Raw genomic sequence first — 22,026 nt, 5'->3', positions numbered from 1 at the left:
TTGGGATGACATGCACATAACGCGTTTTTATCAAAAGCAATCCATTTTCCATGGGTAAACACAATCCTAGTTATTAGCTACTATACGTGCTTAATTAGGCCTACGTCAATTTTGTTTTGAGCCGACTTCGCCCTGGCTTTTGAACGGGGCACATGGTTCACGCCCGGGAGGCAGCCCGTTTCCAAATCGAATGGAATAAACTTTCAGCCGAAGCGAAACACGCTTACACGGGCGCCCGAACGGGATGAATCGAATCCCCTCAATGTTCCTGCATAGCGAACACGTCTAGGATTTCCGAGATTACCCACGACCCAACCCAAACAGGAAGTGTAAACACTTCTCACGTAACAGCAGCGCATGTGATAGCCCTTCTCTTCGACTCCTCAGCATTCACCACTTGGGACTCTGATACTGTTTTGCTCAGTTGGTTGGTGTGCGTGCGTGCGTGCACCAGAATAGTCGAGGCCATGGACTCGATCAGTTGTTCGATCTGCCTGGATCTACTGAAAGATCCAGTGACTATTCCCTGTGGACACAGCTACTGTAAAGGCTGTATCAAGGGATATTGGAGTCTTGATGACCAAAAGGGAATTCACAGCTGCCCCCAGTGCCGACAGACCTTCACCCCAAGACCTGCTCTGAACAGAAACATTCTGCTGGCTGAGTTGGTAGAGAAATTGAAGACAGATTTCAAAACGGTTCCCTCTGCTTGTTTTTCTGGACCTGAAGATGTGAAGTATGATCGTGATGACTCAGCCGCAGCAGCAGAGAGGACAGAGAAACAGGTAGGCCTAAGGATCTTGAACATTATACTGCCATCTATAATGTATTATATTTAGAGATCAGCTTCATTATTGCTGACTGTTTTGCCAGAAGCTGGAAGAGCAGGAAATTCCAGCCAACTCCAAAATTGAGCTGTTCCAGTGATACACACTCTGGGTTCAGTGTCACATAATCCACAATTAAGTTCTTATTTGTAAATTCTCTGTTCTGCTTTCAAATTGACTGATGATAGAGTCAAAAACCAACTCTGTTAGACAAAATAGGCTGTCACAACAAAATCACTTTAAAACAAACAAAGGATGGAGTAGATTACAGTAAACAGCAGGATGGGCCAGATAACATCCAGACCGAATCCTCAAAAGTCAAAGGTCACTCATTTACATACACTGCAGAGGCATGAACTCTGAACTATCGTAACCTTTTTGTCTTGAAGGCACTCATTTATCAGTTCATTTAGTCTTAAGTGATTTGTTTAGCATAATCATGTTTTTTCCATATGACAAGTGTAGTTCAATAACTGTTTCCCCACTCAAAAACATAACTTGGTCTATTATGAATACCAAAATGACAACAGTTATCATTTGAAAATGTTATTCTCTACAGGGGCAGTTGAGGGAGAAACAGCAGCAAGTCGGGCTGACAATCTGTGTGAGAGAGAAGGAGGCGCAGGACATAAGGCAGGCGTTGATGTCCCTTTCAGTGAGTATTTATTAACCATTTAGAGTATGTACATTTATTTTGCAGAAAGTTACGTACTATTCCTAAACTAAAACCAGGGAGGAGCCTAATACCACCGGGACACACTATAGGGAACAGACAGATTGTCTGGGGTCTAGGCATAGAGAATGATAGAGGCCTCTAGTGGCCAAAAGGCCATATTAGCATGGACAGAGCTGATGAGGGCTTCTACCATTTTAATTTGGTGAACTGGGTGGGACTTCCAACTTCATTGGCTGATCCCTCCTGGTGACCTTGTTGGAGTCATGTCCAACCGGGTCATCAGGAGGGATCAGCCAATTGTGAGGAAGAAAATGTACTATGTCAAAATGGAGACTGCCTCAATTGCGCTGGCCATGCTGTCACAGACGCTATAATGACACAATGCAAAGAGGAGTGCTCTATCTATGGGTCTAGGTGAGCGCGGAGTGAATGTGCTGGTTAAAATGGCCCCCCTTCCTTCTCTCTTCCTCTCTCGTAACAGCTTTCTGCACAGGCAGCAGTGGAGCACTGTGAGCTGGTCTTTGCTGAGCTGATCCGCTCCATTGAGAGAAGGCGCTGTGAGGTGAAGGAGCTGATCAGCGCCCACCAGAGGGCGTCAGTAAGCCAGGCTGAAGGACTCCTGGAGCGACTGGAGCAGGAGATAGCTGAGCTGAAGAGGAGAGACAAGGAGCTGGAGCAGCTCGCACAAACAGAGGATAACATTCATTTCCTCAAGGTGACATCACTCATTTTATCCACAGTGGCAGGGTGGTGTTCAGAGCTAGGCACGAAACTACCTGAGCTTGTTCAATAAGAATGTTTATTTTTGTTTCATAATATGTTCCCCGTTTGTGCCAATCGAACATGACCCAGGATTCCTTACTTCTACACAACATATAACCTCTGAGCTCCAGAATTCTGCATATTTTCTTATTGTCTATTCTTCCTCTCTCTCGCTGTAGACTTTCCAGTCTCTTTGTGTGGCTCCTGGATCTGAGCTCTTACCCTGTATCACTGCCAACCAACACTTCTCCTTTGAGGAAGTGAAGAGCTCCATCTCTGGAATGATGGCGCGACTGGAGGATATATTGAAGGAGGAAATGGTCCAGATACCTGGAAAAGGTAAGTGTTACAGATATAGTGAAGATAAAATATTTGGTTAACTTTCTGTTAAATACTTCTTGATTATAAATGAGTACATCCATTTGTCTTCCTATATTGTATAGTAACGGCTGTCTCCGAAGTCTATGTCCTCAGCCCAAGACCGGAATGTGAGTAATACACACACACACACACACACACAATGAGTGAATATTTCATCTTGGTTTAATTTTGTATATATTTGTATTGAATGCTTCTTACTTAAACATGAATTAATCAATGTACCTCCCTACTCTATATAGTAACGGCTGCTGCTGAAGTACATTTTCATCATGAGCCCAAAACCAGAGTGGAGTTCTTGGAGAGTAAGTAATACTGTCACACACACATACACACACACACACACAAAAACACACAGACCTTATCCCGAATGCATATTTCACCTTCATTTAATTTTTTCACTTTCTTAGACTACTGCCATCTCACGTTGGATCCCAACTCGGCGTATCAACACCTGTGTCTGTCTGAGTGCAATAGAGAAGTGTCATGGAGTGACAAGGCTCTGTCTTATTCTGACCATCCAGACAGATTCACAGACCACTACCAGGTGTTGTGTAAAGAGGATCTGTCTGGAACCTGCTACTGTGAGGTGGATAGGAGGGGGGAATGTGAGGTAGCCATCACCTACAGAAGCATCAGCAGGAAGGGCGGATTGGAATGTTGCTTTGGTTCCAATGATCAGTCCTGGAGTTTGGTGTGTCGTAACTCGAGTTGTTCCTATTGGCACAATAAGAATAGGACTGATATCCCAGTCCCCTGCTCCAGCAGAGTAGGAGTGTATCTGGACAGCAGGGCAGGGACTCTGGCCTTCTACAGCGTCTCGGATACAATGACCCTCCTCCACAGAGTCCAGACCACATTCACTGAGGACCTCTGTGCTGGGTTTTGGGTTGGTCCTGGTTGTGGATCATCTGTGGCTCTGTGTTGACTGAACGTCATAGAATCAAGTATATATCAAATCAAATTGTATTTCTCAAATGAGCCGAATACAACAGGTGTAGGCTTTACTGTGCTTCCTTTCCCAACAATATGTAGTTAAAAAGTAGGAAAAAGAATTAAGGAAACAGTAACACAATAAAATAACGAGGCTATATACAAGGAGTACCCGTACTGACTCAATGTGCAGGGGTACGAGGTAATCGAGGTAATATGTACATGTAGGTAGGGGTAAAAGTGACTAGACAATCAAGATAGATAATAAACTGTAGCAGCAGTGTATGCGAAGAGTGTGAATGTGTGTGTGTGTGTGTGTGTGTGTGAGTGTGAGTGTCAGTGTAGTATGTGTGTGGGTAGAGTCCAGTGAGTGTATAGAGCTAGTGCTCTATGCACAAGGGGGTCAATGAAAATAGTCCGGGTAGCCATTTGATTAATTGTTCAGCAGTCTTGTGGCTTCAGGGTAGAAGCTGTTCAGGTGCCCTTTGGTCCCAGACTTGGCACTCCTGTAGCTCTTGTTGTGTGGAAGCAGAGAGAACAGTCTATGACATGGGTGGCTGGAGTCTTTGAAAATGTTTAGGGCATTCCTCTGACACCGCCTGGTATAGAGGTCCTGGATGGTGACAGTGACAAATAGGAAGGAAATATAAGACCGATCACTTGGGAAAGTTGGAGAAAGTTGATTTGTTTAAAATCGTGACCTGGATGAAGGGAGTTGACACTTCATTTAGGAGTCCCGCTGCGAAGCCGATCTTTATCTACAATGTTTGATTCCAGCTTTACTAATGGGGAGGGGTGGGGCCATTGTTTTAATGATTACAATAATAAATTAAATAAATCATTTTTGTTTGTAGTATTCTTTCTAACTTGATAAAATAAAGAACAAAACTAAAGTTCCTGAGAGGGGGGTTAGAGTTGTTTTGTTACGTGAGGAAAAACCAGGAGATGGAATTTGGATGATTGATGTGGTGGGGACCAGCTCTAGATCCACTTACACTGTTGTAGTGCTTCCCCTTCACCCTGTTCCTTCCCCTCGACCCTGTTCCATCCCCTCGACCCTGTTCCTTCCCCTCGACCCTGTTCCTTCCCCTCGACCCTGTTCCTTCCCCTCGACCCTGTTCCTTCCCCTCGACCCTGTTCCTTCCCCTCGGCCCTGTTCCTTCCCCTCGGCCCTGTTCCTTCCCCTCGGCCCTGTTCCTTCCCCTCGGCCCTGTTCCTTCCCCTCGGCCCTGTTCCTTCCCCTCGGCCCTGTTCCTTCCCCTCGGCCCTGTTCCTTCCCCTCGGCCCTGTTCCTTCCCCTCGGCCCTGTTCCTTCCCCTCGGCCCTGTTCCTTCCCCTCGGCCCTGTTCCTTCCCCTCGGCCCTGTTCCTTCCCCTCGGCCCTGTTCCTTCCCCTCGGCCCTGTTCCTTCCCCTCCGCCCTGTTCCTTCCCCTCCGCCCTGTTCCTTCCCCTCGACCCTGTTCCTTCCCCTCGACCCTGTTCCTACCCCCTCGGTCCCCCTCGGCCCTGTTCCTTCCCCTCGACCCTGTTCCTTCCCCTCGGCCCTGTTCCTTCCCCTCGGCCCTGTTCCTTCCCCTCGGCCCTGTTCCTTCCCCTCGGCCCTGTTCCTTCCCCGTGGCCCTGTTCCTTCCCCTCGGCCCTGTTCCTTCCCCTCCGCCCTGTTCCTTCCCCTCGGCCCTGTTCCTTCCCCTCGGCCCTGTTCCTTCCCCTCGGCCCTGTTCCTTCCCCTCGGCCCTGTTCCTTCCCCTCGGCCCTGTTCCTTCCCCTCGGCCCTGTTCCTTCCCCTCCGCCCTGTTCCATCCCCTGTGTTTTTGTCTTGGTTTGGTTCAATCAATTAATCAAATGTATTTATAAAGCCCTTTTTACATCAGCAGATGTCACAAAGTGCTATACAGAAACCCAGCCTAAAACCCCAAACAGCAAGCAATGCAGATGTAGAAGCACCTTGACCTTGTCAATTGACTCTCTTTTTTAAATGACATGGAATGCTTTTCGATAAAGGACAGGTTTTAGTAAGACTTTTTACTAATAATAATATATTTTAATTTCTTACACCTCTTTGACCTGGAGGAAAATAAAATACATCCCAACTTGCAACCTGCCTATTTAATTTTTGAATTTTTTTATATGTTTTTTTTATTTTATCCAATTGAGTAATGTTGACATTTGTGACCATTTAACCATGTACAATGTATTTAAACAGGCAACCAATAGATGCCAAAGCTGACAGTACAGAGGATCTTCTGTAAAATAGATATAATGAAACTGTAGGAGGACAGATGAAGATTAGAGTGGGGCTCTGTTTCTGCTGCTTGCCCAAGGTGGTTTCAGTCTCATGTCCGTAGTCCCTGGACAGTCATGTGCCTGTGCAGCAGTAGCTACCTCTTTGACTTTCATGCATCTAAGCAGTGAGAACCCTGTTGTGGAGTGTAGCTGCAGTGCGGTACTGCTGGAGGGGGGAGGCGCAGGGGGGCTGAGGGCCAAGGAACATCATTCCTCCTACACAGGGCTGACACACAACACACACAGAAACCATATGTTTACTGTACTCTGAGTAATGGTCATCCCACTCGGCACACACTGGGTAAATAAACATTGTTTCCACGTAATTTCAGTTAAATAAACATTGAATTGATATCTGTGCCCAGTGGAATGTTACTAACACTGACTTTGAGTTGTCCCCTACTGAATCATCTAAAGTTTCTCTATCCACAAAATTACCGGTTACATTGTTCAGTGTCAGCAGCAAAAACTTCTCTCTCAAGTTCAATGTGTCATGCATTCTAAATTCAATTAAGGAATCAGAAAAAAAAGGAATTAAATTCAATGACGGAGTAAGAGTTCTGACTTTAACTATGGAGGTCTGTACCGGTGAGTGGCCTTGCAGGGTTGCTCTGGGGCTGGACCCGGAAGTCTAGCAGAGCACAGGGGGAGCAGGAAGGATGGGTTATGGATGAAGGGTTCTGGGTCCACGGACTGTGGCACACCCTAAACACATGCTTCTTCCTGTAGGAAAATCAAACCACTAGCATTAAAGAAATAGTATCACTTTATGTGATGCTTCAATCAATTCTCGTTCTAATGGTACCTCAACAGAGCATGACTTGAATGTTTCATTTGAATACTCAAATGACCTTTTAATCAGAAGAAAGGTTTTTTTGTCAGGGCATTTGATCTCTGTAGCAGGGATGCTTGCCTCTTCACAGGACAAAGTGTCCTCTCTGCAGCTCTCCACTTTTTCATGATGCTCAGCCCAGGCCTGGTGTGGCTTTACCCCAGTACAGCGTGCAGGTGTGTACCATGCTATGGCCTAGCCACCCAACAGAGTATGCAGATCATCACATGTTATGTATACAGCACATTCAATGCTAACATACAAGTACTAACATATAGAGAGACTTGTAGGAAATGTATTGTTTAGGTTAATTATGTGATAAAGGGATCAATTATATACTATCAGTCTATCAATCATCCTTCACCCCTCAGTGTTCTCACTTGGCCATTGTCTTTGCATAGGACTCTGGTGCACTCTGGTCCCAACATGATGCGCTCCAACCCAAAGGAAGTCCCCTGGGCTCTGTGTCTTCCTTCCAGAGGCTTCAAACCAAACCTTACAGTACAGTGCAAATCATGTGTACAGTACAAATCACGTTCAAAACTTTACACAACCTCTGTGAAAGCATAAGCCACCTCCTAGAAGGATTGATTAAGTTGTTCAACTGAAAATTAAATGAGGCTTTTTTTGTAAACAAAAGATGACACACTATGACAACCTACACCAATGTTCCCCAAAGGATTAATGCCTGTGTTTTCATCACAGGCCTACCGTAACAGAGCTAGCTGGCTGTAGGAGTGTTCTGGGAGGGAAGCGGAACTCTGCAATGGGACATTCCCCCCCCAATGTCCTGCTCTCTCTGGGAGGAGTTCCCCAGCCTCATTAACAGACCCTGCAGCTGGACATCTGTGATCCGCACACTGCCTGAGGCACTATGGCACAGCACCGCAGTCATCATCACTATCGTTTCCATCATCATCATCACCTCCATCATCATATCATCACCATCATCATCTCCATCATTACCATTTCCATCATTATCATCATCATCATCTCCATCACCATCTTAATCATCATCATCACAGTAAGCCAGCACCACAGTCACCTTGGCATGACATGACCCTTTCCTACTCCCAAACTGATTGTGTTCAAGGGTCATACCTGGAGTATTCATGCCTGTGTTGCCTGGCTGTGGACGGCCTCTTCCTTTCCTGTGTCCTGCAGGGAATGCTCTCCTCCACCACTTCCTTAATCAGGGAGTGCCAGATATCTGTGGTGCGTCAAGTCAAATAAGTAACATACAATCACATTAACCGTTACTCTCTGGCGGGAATTCCACTAACGGTCCGTGTGTAGCCAAACGTAGCTGCTGCTCATTCTGTTTGCTCGATGGATAAATGGTAAAAAGAAAGTAAGGCCTGCGTCCATAGAGACACATACCAGCTCTACTGGTAGTGCTGCTACTACCAGCAGTTCTACACCTGTCGACGACTCAAGTTGTTCTGCTTCCACGAGCACATCCAATGTTAGCATCAGTAATTCAATATTTGTTGTTAGCCCAGCTAGCATGGACACTGACAGTTGTGAATCTGATGCAGCCAAAGAGCCACTGCCCCCTTACCCGGGAAAGCACCGAACAACAGACAGGGACTTCGGACCATCGAAGAGGTGCAAATAAGATGAGAACTACATTGATTTGGGGTTCACTTATATTGTGAGTAGTGCCTTTCCTCAGCTACAGTGTGTTATATGTGCCAAAGTACTATCTCACAACTCAATGAAACCTTCACTCTTACACAGATATTTAGAAAGAAAACATGCCAATTTGAAAAATAAGTCACAGGAGTTTTTTGAGCAAGAATTAAGACGGTTTTCAAGTAGTAAGACATGTATAAACGCAACAGATACCATTAATAAGAAGGGGCTAGAAGTGTCTTATATGGTGAGCTACCGAGTGGCTAGGACAGGCAAGCCCCATACTATTGTGGAGGACTTAATTCTTCATGCTGCCGTGGATATGGCTGGGACAATGCTGGGGGGAAAAGCCCCAAAAAACAATACAGACAATGCCTTCATCAAACAACACTGTTTCACAACGCATCAGTGTCATGGCAGGAGATGTTTTGAAACAATTACTGCTTCGCATTCAAACCAGGAAATTCTATGCGTTACAGCTGGCTGGCCTGGCACAGCTCCTGGTATATGTCTGTTACGTTTATGGGGGGTCAATTAAGGAAGACATCCTCTTCTGGAAACCAGGACAAAAGGAGAGGATTTTTTTTTAAAGTACTGGACAGCTATTGTGACATCAAATGGACTTTGGTGGTCAAGATGTGTTGGTATCTGTACTGATGGTGCAAAAGCCATGACAGGGAGACATGGTGGAGTGGTAATGCGCGTGCAAGCAGTTGCTCCCGACGCCACTTGGGTACACTGCAGCATCCACTGAGAGGCTCTTGCTGCCAAGGGAATGCCTGACAGCTTGAAAGACGTTTTGGACACTACAGTGAAAATAGTTAACTTTGTTAAAGCAAGGCCCCTGAACTCTCATGTATTTTCTACACTATGCAATGATATGGGCAGCGACCATGTAACGCTTTTACAATATACAGATGTGCGCTGGTTATCAAGGGGCAAAATATTGACACGTTTTTTTATTTGTGAGACAAGCATAAAGTTTTCTTTACTGACCATCATTTTCACTTGTCGTACCGCTTGCATGATAACGAGTTTCTCACACAACTGGCCTATCTGGGTGATGTTTTTTGTCGCCTGAATGATCTGAATCTCTAGGATTACAGGGATTCTCCGCAACTATATTCAATGAGGCTATGATTAAGAAGTTGGAGCTCTTCTCTGTCTGCATTAACAAGGACAACACACAGGTCTTTCCATCATTGTATGTTTCTTTTGTGTGCAAATGAACTCAAGCTTACAGACAATATCAAATGTGATATAGGGAAGCACCTGAGTGAGTTGGGTGCGCAAGTACTTTCTGATATCTGAACAAGAGAGCCTCATCGCAATTGCAACAAGCGGTTCTGAGAAAATTGAATTTAATCAGAAGCCACTGCCAGATTTCTGGATTGGGCTGAGCTCAGAGTATCCTGCCTTGGCAAATCACGCTGTTAAGACACTGATGCCCTTTGCAACCACGTACCTACGTATGTGAGTGGATTATCGGTCCTCACTAGCATGAAAACTAAATACAGGCACAGACTGTGTGTGGAAAATGATTTAAGACTGAGACTCTCTCCAATACAACCCAACATTGCAGAGTTACGTGCATCCTTTCCAGCATAACCTTCTCATTAACCTGTGGTGAGTTATTCACAATTTTCGATTAACAAATAAGGTTTTATATGTACGATGGTTAAATAAATAGCAAAATTATTGAATATTATTATTTGTGCCCTGGTTCTATAAGAGCTCTTTGTCACTTCCCACGACCCGGGTTGTGACAAAGACTCACTCTCATTCTTATGTTTAATACATGTATCGCGTAGTGTGTGTGTGGCAGGCTTACAATAATGCCAAAAAACTACATTTGAGAGTGTGCTGACCCTGGTGCTAGAGGGGCTACGCAGCTGGAGGTTGAATGCTTGAAGGGGTACGGGAATATAGAAAGTTTGGGAACCACTGCACTAGACCCACTCCAGTTCGCATACCGCCCCAACAGATCCACAGATGACGCAATCTCAATCGCACTCCACACTGCCTTTCCCACCTGGACAAAAGGAACACTTATGTGAGAATGCTGTTCATTAACTACAGCGCAGTGTTCAACGCCATAGTGCCCTCAAAGCTCATCACTAAGCTAAGGACCCTGGGACTAAACACCTCCCTCTGCAACAGGATCCTGGACTTCCTGACGGGCCACCCTCAGGTGGTAAGGGCAGGTAACAACACATCCGCCACGCTGATCCTCAAAACAGGTGCCCCTCAGTGGTACGTGCTCAGTCCCCTCCTGTACTCCCTGTTCACCCACGACTGCGTGGCCAAACACGACTCCAACACCATCATTAAGTTTGCTGACGTCACAACAGTGGTAGGCCTGATCACCGACAACGATGAGACAGGAGCGGGTCGAGAGTTTCAAGTTCCTTGGTGTCCACGTCACCAACGAACTATCATTGTCCAAACATACCAAGACAGTTGTGAAGAGGGCAAGACAAAATGTTTTCCCCCTCAGGAGACTGAAAAGATTTGGCATGGGTCCCCAGATCCTCAAAAAATTCTACAGCTGCACCATCGAGAGCATCCTGACCGGTTGCATCACCGCCCGGTATGGCAACTTCTCGGCATCTGACCTTAAGGCGCTACAGAGGGTAATGCATACGGCCCAGTACATCACTGGGGCCAAGCTTCCTGCCATCCAGGACCTATATACAGTTGAAGTCGGAAGTTTACAAACACCTTAGCTAAATACATTTAAACTCAGTTTTTTCACAATTCCTGACATTTAGTCCCAGTAAAGATTCCCTGTCTTAGGTCAGTTAGGATCACCACTTTATTTTAAGAATGTGAAATGTCAGAATAATAGTAGAGAGTGATTTATTTCAGCTTTTATTTCTTTCATCACATTCCCAGTGGGTCAGAAGTTTACATACACTCAATTAGTATTTGGTAGCATTGCCTTTAAATTGTTTAACTTGGGTCAAACGTTTTGGGTAGCCTTCCACAAGATTCCCACAATAAGTTGGGTGAATTTTGGCCCATTCCTCCTGACAGAGCTGGTGTAACTGAGTCAGGTTTGTAGGCCTCCTTGCTCGCACACGCTTTTTTAGTTTTGCCCACAAATTTTCTATAGGATTGAGGTCAGGGCTTTGTGATGGCCACTCCAATACCTTGACTTTGTTGTCCTTAAGCCATTTTGCCACAACTTTGGAAGCATGCTTGGGGTATTTGTCCATTTGGAAGACCCATTTGCGACCAAATTTTAACTTCCTGACTGATGTCTTGAGATGTTGCTTCAATATATCCACATAATTTTCCAACCTCATGATGCCATCTATTTTGTGAAGTGCACCAGCCCCTCCTGCAGAAAGGCACCCCCACAACATGATGCTTCCACCCCTGTGCTTCATGGTTGGGATGGTGTTCTTTGGCTTGCAAGCCTCCCCCCTTTTCCTCCAAACATAACAATGGTCATTATGGCCAAACGGTTCTATTTGTTTCATCAGACCAGAGGACATTTCTCCAAAATGTACGATCTTTGTCCCCATGTGCAGTTGCAAACCGTAGTCTGGCTTTTTTTATGGCGGTTTTGGAGCAATGGCTTCTTCCTTGCTTTGCGGCCTTTCAGGTTATGTCGATATAGGACTCATTTTACTGTGGATATAGATACTTTTATACCTGTTTCCTCCAGCATCTTCACAAGGTCCTTTGCTGTTGTTCTGGGATTGATTTGCACTTTTCGCACCAAAGTACGTTCATCTCTAGGAGACAGAACGCGTCTCCGTCCTGAGCAGTATGACGACTACATGGTCCCATGGTGTTTATACTTGCGTACTATTGTTTGTACAGATGAACATGGTACCTTCAGGCATTTGGAAATTGCTCCCAAGAATGAACCAGACTTGTGGAGGTCTATAATGTTTTTTTCTGCGGTCTTGGCTGATTTTCTTTTGATTTTCCCATGATGTCAAGCAAAGAGGCAATGAGTTTGACGGTAGGCCTTGAAATGCATCCACAGGTACACCTCCAATTGACTCGTGTCAATTAGCCTATCAGAAGCTTCTATAGCAATGACATTGTTTTCTGGAATTTTCCAAGTTGTTTAAAGGCTCAGTCAATTTAGTGTATGTAAACTTCTGACCCATTGGAATTGTGATACAGTGAAATAATGTCTGTAAACAATTGTTGGAAAAATGACTTAGGACATCTACTTTGTGGATGACACAACTGACCGGCCAAAACTATAGTTTGTTAACAAGAACTTTGTGGAGTGGTTGAAAAATGAGTTTTAATGACTCCAATCTAAGTGTATGTAAACTTCAACTGTAATAGGCGGTGTCAGAGGAAAGACTATTAAATTGTCAGAGACTCCAGTCACCCAAGTAATAGACTGTTTTCTCAGCTACCGCACGGCAAGCGGTACTGGAGCGCCGAATCTAGGACCAAAAGGCTCCTTAACAGCGTCTAACCCCAAGCCATAAGACTGCTGAACAATTAATCAAATGGCCACCATTTGTTTTGTACACTGCTGCTACTCGCTGTTTATTATCTATGCATAGTCACTTCACCCCTGTAAACAAATTACCTCAACTAACCTTACCCCTGCACACTGACTTGGTACCCCTTGTATATAGCCTCATTATTGCTATGTTATGTTACTACTTATTCTTAAAAAAAATTGTTACTTTAGTTTATTTGGTAAATATTTTCTTAACTCTTCCTGAATTGCACTGTTGATTAGGGACTTGTAAGTAAGCATTTCACGGTAAGGTCTACACTTGTTCATTTCTGCGCATGTGACAAAGTTTGATTTGATTTGATGCCCCCACACTCGGGTTTTCTTTCTGAACTGGCTTCGCTTTATTTATTTGTTAAAATGTCACTTCAAAAGACCAAGCTGGAGCATCAACAGAAACAGTCATACAGCTCCCTTTTAGTTTGGAAATCTGGACATAGAAATGTAATATGCAGCACTGACACAATCATCTTTTTCTAGTCAGGCATTCCTAAATATCAGGAATTCCTAAATATTTCCTACAGAGGGCAATGTTGCAACAATAATAAACACTGCCAGCGAACATCAGCATCTGTGCTTCAACCGTTTTACAAAGCAAAACAACATACAACTCATTTTGTTAAACTTTAGTGTGGGCTATATACTATATCAGCACCTATCACTCTTCCAATCAAATAAGGTGTTATCTTGTTTCCTCAGAAAGTGATACATTATTGAGGCTACAGACATATTTTCCTTGAGGTAAATGTCTAACCCCTGTAATTATTCCACAGAGCTCTAAATGGATTGATCTGTATTGACTGATGTAATCTAATACAATTAGCCGACAACGTTACCTCAACCCAACTGCATGAGCACACTCAGACCCTTTAACTTTATTCAGTCACATCCCCATTGGGGCTGCAGGTAGCCTAGTGGTTAGAGTGTTGGACTATTAACTGAAAGGTTGCAAGATCGAATCCCCGAGCTGACAAGGTAAACATATGTCGTTCTGCCCCTGAACAAGGTAGTTAACCCACTGTTCCTAGGCCGTCATTGTAAATAAGAATTTGTTCTTAACGGACTTGCCTAGTTAGGTAAGGTAAATAAAATGAAATGCTCTTGCAGGCACTTTCCTAGTAGCTACATACCTATAACACCAACCCTTTGATAACATGCACAAGTTATACTTTAAAGTCAACTCTCATTTGTATGTTAAGCCTTTTGTTTTGTTACTGATACCATAATGAATGTGTTCATTTGATGCTCTAATTTGGATGTTCTAAGAACTTTTGGAACGTGAGGAGCAGTCTTTGTTTACAGTGTTTGGCTAGTTAACGTTGTGCAGTAGCCTACATCCATTGCATGACTGAAAGCATTCCATGTCCATGTGCTTGACTTGACTATGCGAGAAGTGATGTAAACACAACCATTATGTTGAAGCATTACTTCACATCTCTGAGGTCAACAACCTGTCATATCTGGCACTCCCTGAAGATGTCTTCATTAAATAAGCACCAGATGCTTTCAATCAAGTATCTAGTGGGTATCTAGTTTGCTTGGGTGGAGCACTGCTTAGGTGTAAAATACTTAAATAAACCTTTTTTAAAGTACTACATAAGTAGTTTTTGTGGGTATCTGTACTTTACTATTTATATTTTTTACACCTTATACTTTTAGTGCACTACATTCCAAAAGAAAATAATGTACTTTTTACTCTATACACTTCCCCTGACACCCAAAAGTACTTGATACATTTTGAATGGTTAGCAGGACAGAAAAATTGTCCAATTCACGCACTTCTCAAGAGAACATCCCTGGTCATCCCTACTGCCTCTGATCTGACAGACTCACTAAACACACATGCTTTGTTTGTAAATGATATCTGAGTGTTGGAGTGTGCCCCTAGCTATCCGTAAATAAATAAAAAAAACAGAAAATGCTGCCGTCAAGTTTGCGAAATATAAGGAATTTGAAATGGTTTCTACTTTTACTTTTGATACTTAAGTATATTTTCGCAATTACACTTACTTTTGATACTTTATGTCACGGTTGTTGTCGGTGAATGAGGACCAAAATGCAGCAGGTACGTGAATGCTCATCTTGATTTTTAATTATTTTCAAAACGAACATACAAAACACAAAAAACACGAACACTCGACAAATAAACAGTCTGGTAAGGCACAAGGCTATACACAGAATAATCACCCACAAATCACACATACAAACACACCCTAATATATGGAACTCTCAATCAAAGGCAGATAGACAACACCTGCCTTCAACTGAGAGTCCCAACCCCAATCAACCAAACATAGAAACACACAACCTAGACTAACCATAGAATTACTAAACATAAACCAAAACCCGGAATTACTAAATCAAACACCCTTTACACAAAACACACCACCCCGAACCACAGAAAACAAATACCCCCTGCCACGCCCTGACCAAACTACAAAACAATTAACCTTATATACTGGCCAGGACGTGACAGTACCCCCCCCCTTAAAGGTGCTACCCCAGAAGCACCTTAACAAAAAATAACCCCAAGCAACACCAACAAAAAGTCCCCTTTTCTAAAGGGAGGGAAGGGAGGGTGGCTGCCGTCAACGACGGCACTGTGCTACACCCCCTCCCCAACCCACCTATTTCTGGAGGTGGCTCTGGCTCCGGCCGTTCCAGGCTGTCGGGCCACTCTGGCTTCCCCGGGGGCAGTCGGGGCAGTCTGGCAATTCGGGACAGTCGGGGCAGTCTGGCAATTCGGGACAGTCTGGGCAGTCTGGCAATTCGGGACAGTCTGGGCAGTCTGGCAATTCGGGACAGTCTGGGCAGTCTGGCAATTCGGGACAGTCTGGGCAGTCTGGCAATTCGGGACAGTCTGGGCAGTCTGGCAATTCGGGACAGTCTGGGCAGTCTGGCAATTCGGGACAGTCTGGGCAGTCTGGCAATTCGGGACAGTCTGGGCAGTCTGGCAATTCGGGACAGTCTGGGCAGTCTGGCAATTCGGGACAGTCTGGGCAGTCTGGCAATTCGGGACAGTCTGGGCAGTCTGGCAATTCGGGACAGTCTGGGCAGTCTGGCAATTCGGGACAGTCTGGGCAGTCTGGCAATTCGGGACAGTCTGGGCAGTCTGGCAATTCGGGACAGTCTGGGCAGTCTGGCAATTCGGGACAGTCTGGGCAGTCTGGCAATTCGGGACAGTCTGGGCAGTCTGGCAATTCGGGACAGTCTGGGCAGTCTGGCAATTCGGGACAGTCTGGGCAGTCTGGCAATTCGGGACAGTCTGGGCAGTCTGGCACTTCGGGGCAGTTCAGGGCAGTCTGGCCACTCCGGCAGTTCAGCGCAGTCTGGCCACTCCGGCAGTTCAGCGCAGTCTGGCCACTCCGGCAGTTCAGGCGCAGTCTGGCCACTCCGGCAGTTCAGCGCAGTCTGGCCACTCCGGCAGTTCAGCGCAGTCTGGCCACTCCGGCAGTTCAGCGCAGTCTGGCCACTCCGGCAGTTCAGCGCAGTCTGGCCACTCCGGCAGTTCAGCGCAGTCTGGCCACTCCGGCAGTTCAGCGCAGTCTGGCCACTCCGGCAGTTCAGCGCAGTCTGGCCACTCCGGCAGTTCAGCGCAGTCTGGCCACTCCGGCAGTTCAGCGCAGTCTGGCCACTCCGGCAGTTCAGCGCAGTCTGGCCACTCCGGCAGTTCAGCGCAGTCTGGCCACTCCGGCAGTTCAGCGCAGTCTGGCCACTCCGGCAGTTCAGCGCAGTCTGGCCACTCCGGCAGTTCAGCGCAGTCTGGCCACTCCGGCAGTTCAGCGCAGTCTGGCCACTCCGGCAGTTCAGCGCAGTCTGGCCACTCCGGCAGTTCAGCGCAGTCTGGCCACTCCGGCAGTTCAGCGCAGTCTGGCCACTCCGGCAGTTCAGCGCAGTCTGGCCACTCCGGCAGTTCAGCGCAGTCTGGCCACTCCGGCAGTTCAGCGCAGTCTGGCCACTCCGGCAGTTCAGCGCAGTCTGGCCACTCCGGCAGTTCAGCGCAGTCTGACCTCTCTGGCGACTGTTGACTGGCGGGCAGCTCTGACGATGACTGTTGACTGGCGGGCAGCTCTGACGATGACTGTTGACTGGCGGGCAGCTCTGACGATGACTGTTGACTGGCGGGCAGCTCTGACGATGACTGTTGACTGGCGGGCAGCTCTGACGATGACTGTTGACTGGCGGGCAGCTCTGACGATGACTGTTGACTGGCGGGCAGCTCTGACGATGACTGTTGACTGGCGGGCAGCTCTGACGATGACTGTTGACTGGCGGGCAGCTCTGACGATGACTGTTGACTGGCGGGCAGCTCTGACGATGACTGTTGACTGGCGGGCAGCTCTGACGATGACTGTTGACTGGCGGGCAGCTCTGACGATGACTGTTGACTGGCGGGCAGCTCTGACGATGACTGTTGACTGGCGGGCAGCTCTGACGATGACTGTTGACTGGCGGGCAGCTCTGACGATGACTGTTGACTGGCGGGCAGCTCTGACGATGACTGTTGACTGGCGGGCAGCTCTGACGATGACTGTTGACTGGCGAGGCTGGGTTGACGCACTTGTAGCCTGGTGCGTGGTGCTGGTACTGGGATTACCAGATTATGTACACGCACCTCCAGGCTAGTGCGGGGGAGCGGGAACAGGACGAGTCGGACTGGGTTGACGCACTTCCGGGTCCGCACGAGAGACAGGAGCTGGAAACCCAGGGCTATGGAGGCGCACAGCCGGTCTAGATCTTACCTCCTGCACAACCCGCCTTGGCTGGATGGAACTAGTAGCCCTGTACGAGCGGGGTGCTCGTACAGGGCAGACTGGGCTGTGCAGGGGCCTGATGGTAGCCGTGCGTAGAGCGGGAGTTGGGTAGCCTGGTCCTCGGAGGCGTACCGGCGACCAGATGCGCTGCGCAGGCATCCTCCTACCAGGCTGGATGCCCGCTCTAGCACGGCACCTGCGAGGGGCTGGAATAACGCGCACCGGACTGTGCGTGCGTATGGGTGAGATAGTGCGCTCCTCAGCGAAACATAGCGCTCTCCACCCCATACGCTCCTCCATATAACCACGAGTAGCTGGCTTCCGGCTCTTCTTACGCCTAGCCAAACTACCCGTGTGCCCCCCCAAAATTTTCTTGGGGGTGCCTCTCGTGCTTCTCCTTCAGCGCGTACTTGGCCTCGTACCACCGCCTCTCTGCCTTGGCTGCCTCAATTTCCCCCCTGCGGGCGTCGATAATCCCCAGCCTGATGCCAGGGTCCGGCCCCGTCCAGAACTTCCTCCCAAGTCCACTTCTCCCGCCAGTCCAACTCGAACTCCGTCTGCTCCTTCCTCTGCTGCTTGGTCCTTTGGTGGTGGGTGATTCTGTCACGGTTGTTGTCGGTGAATGAGGACCAAAATGCAGCAGGTACGTGAATGCTCATCTTGATTTTTAATTATTTTCAAAACGAACATACAAAACACAAAAAACACGAACACTCGACAAATAAACAGTCTGGTAAGGCACAAGGCTATACACAGAATAATCACCCACAAATCACACATACAAACACACCCTAATATATGGAACTCTCAATCAAAGGCAGATAGACAACACCTGCCTTCAACTGAGAGTCCCAACCCCAATCAACCAAACATAGAAACACACAACCTAGACTAACCATAGAATTACTAAACATAAACCAAAACCCGGAATTACTAAATCAAACACCCTTTACACAAAACACACCACCCCGAACCACAGAAAACAAATACCCCCTGCCACGCCCTGACCAAACTACAAAACAATTAACCTTATATACTGGCCAGGACGTGACACTTTAAGTCAGGGGCGGAAATCCCAGGGGGGACGGGGGGGACACGACCCCCCCATCCTGGGAAAAATATGATTTGTCCCCCCCAATATATCACTGAAACATAACTATGTAATTTAAATAATATTCATAATACGCAATGAAAGCAATTGTGCTGATTATAGACACTTAATAGCGCGTTTTTAAGTTTCAAAAGATTGCAACCCCCCCCACCCTTTGCCTCACAATGGTTTGATCCACTGCCAGTTCCTTAGCTTGCTCCGTAACAGAGAGGTCGTATCCACTGTCTGAAAGGCACTCAATGCACGTAACTGACGTGAGGTTAATCCAGTCAATCGCGCACACACACTAGCTGAATATGCAGAGCTAGCGCGCAAATATTAACTATTAGGCTAGCTAGTAACTATTCCATTTATGTGGCGTCGTCAAAGATGGAGTCAGCATGCAGATGATGTAAGTTAGTGCTTCAAAGTCCCTGTGATAAGGTTAGCGATAAACTGAAATCCAAACTGAACAGAACTACACTCTCTTCTACCATTGTCTTAAATATATTTAATGGTCTCGTTGCAAAAGCTAAATTGTCGCAAGTGAACTTTTATTTATTTATTTTATTTCACCTTTATTTAACCCGGGTAGCAAAGATTATAGCAAACACCACTGAATTGGTGTTCGCTAGCTTTGCAAATTCAGCTATTGTTAGAAGCCAGCCAATATGAAACAAACGATTAAAATTACAAAAGGTTGCAGCATATGTTGTGTAAATGGTGAACTCATACAGCTGTCAACTCTTGTCATTTTAATCCGTTTCACATTTGCTAGCTACCTTTTAGATCGAAGCCCAAATAGAATGATTGAAGATGATAGAAGCCCATCTCCTACTGTAAATAACCTACACACTGTGTGTGTAGCCAGCCAGCCAGCCAGGTAGAAAAATGGCAGAAAAATAAAAGACGGACATCAAACGCATAGTAAGAACCCTAGTAGCCTAATATCTCAAAGACTAGTTGATAAAATGTTCATAAGAAAGAAATTAAATTCTAATGGAAATGTTTCACAATGATGTCATTAGGCAGAGCAGGCAACAGATGGCACACAGACAGCAGAGTTGGGGACAGATATGCAGGGACAGACTGGCAGAGACAGGGAGTCTCAGGTAAGTTTGTTGAGTCTTTGTTTGGCAACATTATGAAAGGTTCTCAATTTTTTGGACTTGTAAAATAGGAACATAATTGGAAAATGCCATGGATACCCCCACTCTCAACTTAAACTGGTGACTGAACTAAGATTTGTTAAAGGCAATGGTATTGCTGTTGTGATTAGTTGTGTAGTTTTGGGTACCGGTAGTTAGGAGTACGGCAAACACCTTATTTCTTTGGTTCCTCAATATACATTTACCATATTACAACGTAGGCTATGTGTTACAGCACTACTTTTGGTGTCCCCCTCAGGAATTGCTCTTGAGAAAATTTAATGTAATTGTCCCCTCCAAAGTTGATATCAGATTTTCGCCCCTGCTTTAAGTATATTTAAAACCAAATACTTATAGACTTTTACTCAAGTAGTATTTTACTGGGTCATTTTCTATTAAGTTATGTTAACTTTTACTCAAGTATGGCAGTTGGTTACTTTTTCCACCCGCTGCTTTGTAGTTGTTATTCTACTCAGACATAATGAAACTTGTATTTTTGGGATCTTTTGAAAGGCAACCAGCGATTTAAAGCCAAGGATTGCAGAGTCAATTTGCAGTGTCTTGTCTCTTTTCCTAATCCCCCTCACTGCATCTCATTGTTAGTGGTGTACTGCAATAGAGGGAATCATCATCCACGGAAGTACATTCACGCAGAGAAGGACTCTGGAAGATAATGAAGCCATTGAGGCCTGTACTATGCAGAACTCACCCCAGCATTGTGGATAGTGGTTCCATACATCAGCTTCATGAGGTGGAGCCCATATTACACGCCAAAATATCCCTCTGATCTCTTAAGAATGTATGGAATGTAGTAACACCCTCTATGATGTAAAAAACATTGTGAGGCCGTGCCATGGCAACCACTAAGTATGCGAAGGTTTTTGTTCTTTGTCGAGAACCTTTTGAGAGGGGGTTTGAAAGTGTTTTTAAACACCATATCATCTTGTTGAGGTCACCGTTTCTTCCCGGCGGGCTTGACCACAGATTGAAACTATTTGGGAGAAAATTGCACCAGGGGTTTGAGAGAAAGAGAGGAGTTCTTATCGATTATACTATGAATCAGTGTGTCCTCCCCACATCCCTCCTTTTCAGTCCAGCTCTTTTCCGAGCACAGTGATTCACACACACACACACACACACACACACACACACACACACACACACACACACACACACACACACACACACACACACACACACACACACACACACACACACATACACACATCACAAAAACACACACACACCGCAAAAACACACACACAGAACGATATTGAAACTATCGTACAAAGCAAGCTATCCTATACAGAATAGTTGATAAAATAACGTTTGACTTACACACGCTATCTCATCTGTCTCTCCTCCAAAATGGGAGTCACAAAGGCAGGACATTTCAGTCACAAATCAAGCTTAAAGTAATTTCATATATCATACAGAATTCTCAGGGAGTCTTACAAGCCACAACTTTAATATCTTATTTTTTTTTGTTTATCACTTGTGGTGTACCATGTATATAAATCGCAAAAATATACATGGTACAATTTATGGCACTGTGGATTTGCTTTAGAGTTACTCCATGTCTGTATCTGGCTTTAGTGAACTGTTATATACCACGTCTGTCCTTGTGTCAACCAACAGTAGATACTAAATCCACAAAAATAATCTAATGAAATACTAAATCCACCCACAGTATTAACGTGCAACAATACTGTAATAGCAAACAGATGGCATTGCATATTGCCATTGGGATCTTCCATAATGGCAAACAGGATAAAACATCATCCAATGTCGTAATCCAAATCCGAGCCTAGTTTCTGAATGAAAGAGCTGATCATGGACTTTGTACCATAATGACATCGTAGCCAATGCACTTACCCCTGCAGATCGACTCCGTAATGGTACCTTGTGTATATAGACAAGTTATTGTTACTCATTGTGTATTTATTATTACTTTTACTATTACGTGTTATTACATTTCTATTATTTAGCTATTTTCTTTCTCTCTGCATTGTTGGGAAGAAACTGCAAGTAAGCATTTCACTGTTAGTCTACAATAGTTTTTTACGAAGTATGTGATGAATAAAATGGCATAATTTAAAATGTCCAGGTAATTGAGCAGAGGTATTTAAGTCTTGAGTAGTCTGTTATTTTGTAACATTGACTAAATTCTGAAAGCTGTAGACAAACATCTGTCAAAGATCCTAGAGGCT

The 22,026-nt window shown here is 45.5% G+C and overlaps 2 protein-coding genes and 1 long non-coding RNA gene across 3 annotated transcripts; 1 reads left to right on the top strand and 2 right to left on the bottom strand.

Moving 5' to 3' along the window:
* LOC106609525 (E3 ubiquitin/ISG15 ligase TRIM25) lies at window positions 1-4,419 on the top strand. The gene is made up of 7 exons (XM_014208444.2): window positions 1-785; window positions 1,387-1,482; window positions 1,985-2,218; window positions 2,445-2,604; window positions 2,709-2,753; window positions 2,886-2,948; window positions 3,054-4,419. Exons 1-7 carry the CDS (start codon window positions 468-470, stop codon window positions 3,569-3,571), a joined length of 1,434 nt encoding a protein of 477 aa, XP_014063919.2. The 5' UTR covers window positions 1-467; the 3' UTR covers window positions 3,572-4,419.
* Window positions 4,420-5,778: 1,359 nt separating this feature from the next.
* Window positions 5,779-7,417, bottom strand: LOC106609538 (lamin tail domain-containing protein 1). The gene is made up of 4 exons (XM_045722558.1): window positions 7,072-7,417; window positions 6,711-6,886; window positions 6,446-6,582; window positions 5,779-6,085 (listed from the first exon to the last, which is right to left on the bottom strand). The coding sequence occupies exons 1-4, from the start codon at window positions 7,117-7,119 to the stop codon at window positions 5,970-5,972; spliced, it is 477 nt and encodes a 158-aa protein (XP_045578514.1). The 5' UTR covers window positions 7,120-7,417; the 3' UTR covers window positions 5,779-5,969.
* Window positions 7,418-7,473: 56 nt separating this feature from the next.
* On the bottom strand, window positions 7,474-20,588 carry LOC123743854 (uncharacterized). Its single transcript, XR_006770720.1, has 3 exons — window positions 20,526-20,588; window positions 7,793-7,901; window positions 7,474-7,563 (listed from the first exon to the last, which is right to left on the bottom strand). It is a non-coding gene; the product is annotated as an uncharacterized lncRNA (long non-coding RNA).
* Between the last annotated feature and the right edge of the window lie 1,438 nt (window positions 20,589-22,026).

Source organism: Salmo salar, chromosome ssa07, assembly GCF_905237065.1.
Source record: "Salmo salar chromosome ssa07, Ssal_v3.1, whole genome shotgun sequence".
In the NCBI taxonomy this organism is placed as follows: domain Eukaryota; kingdom Metazoa; phylum Chordata; class Actinopteri; order Salmoniformes; family Salmonidae; genus Salmo; species Salmo salar.
Note: the sequence above shows the minus strand (reverse complement) of the source record. Positions and strands in the feature narration are given on the sequence as shown.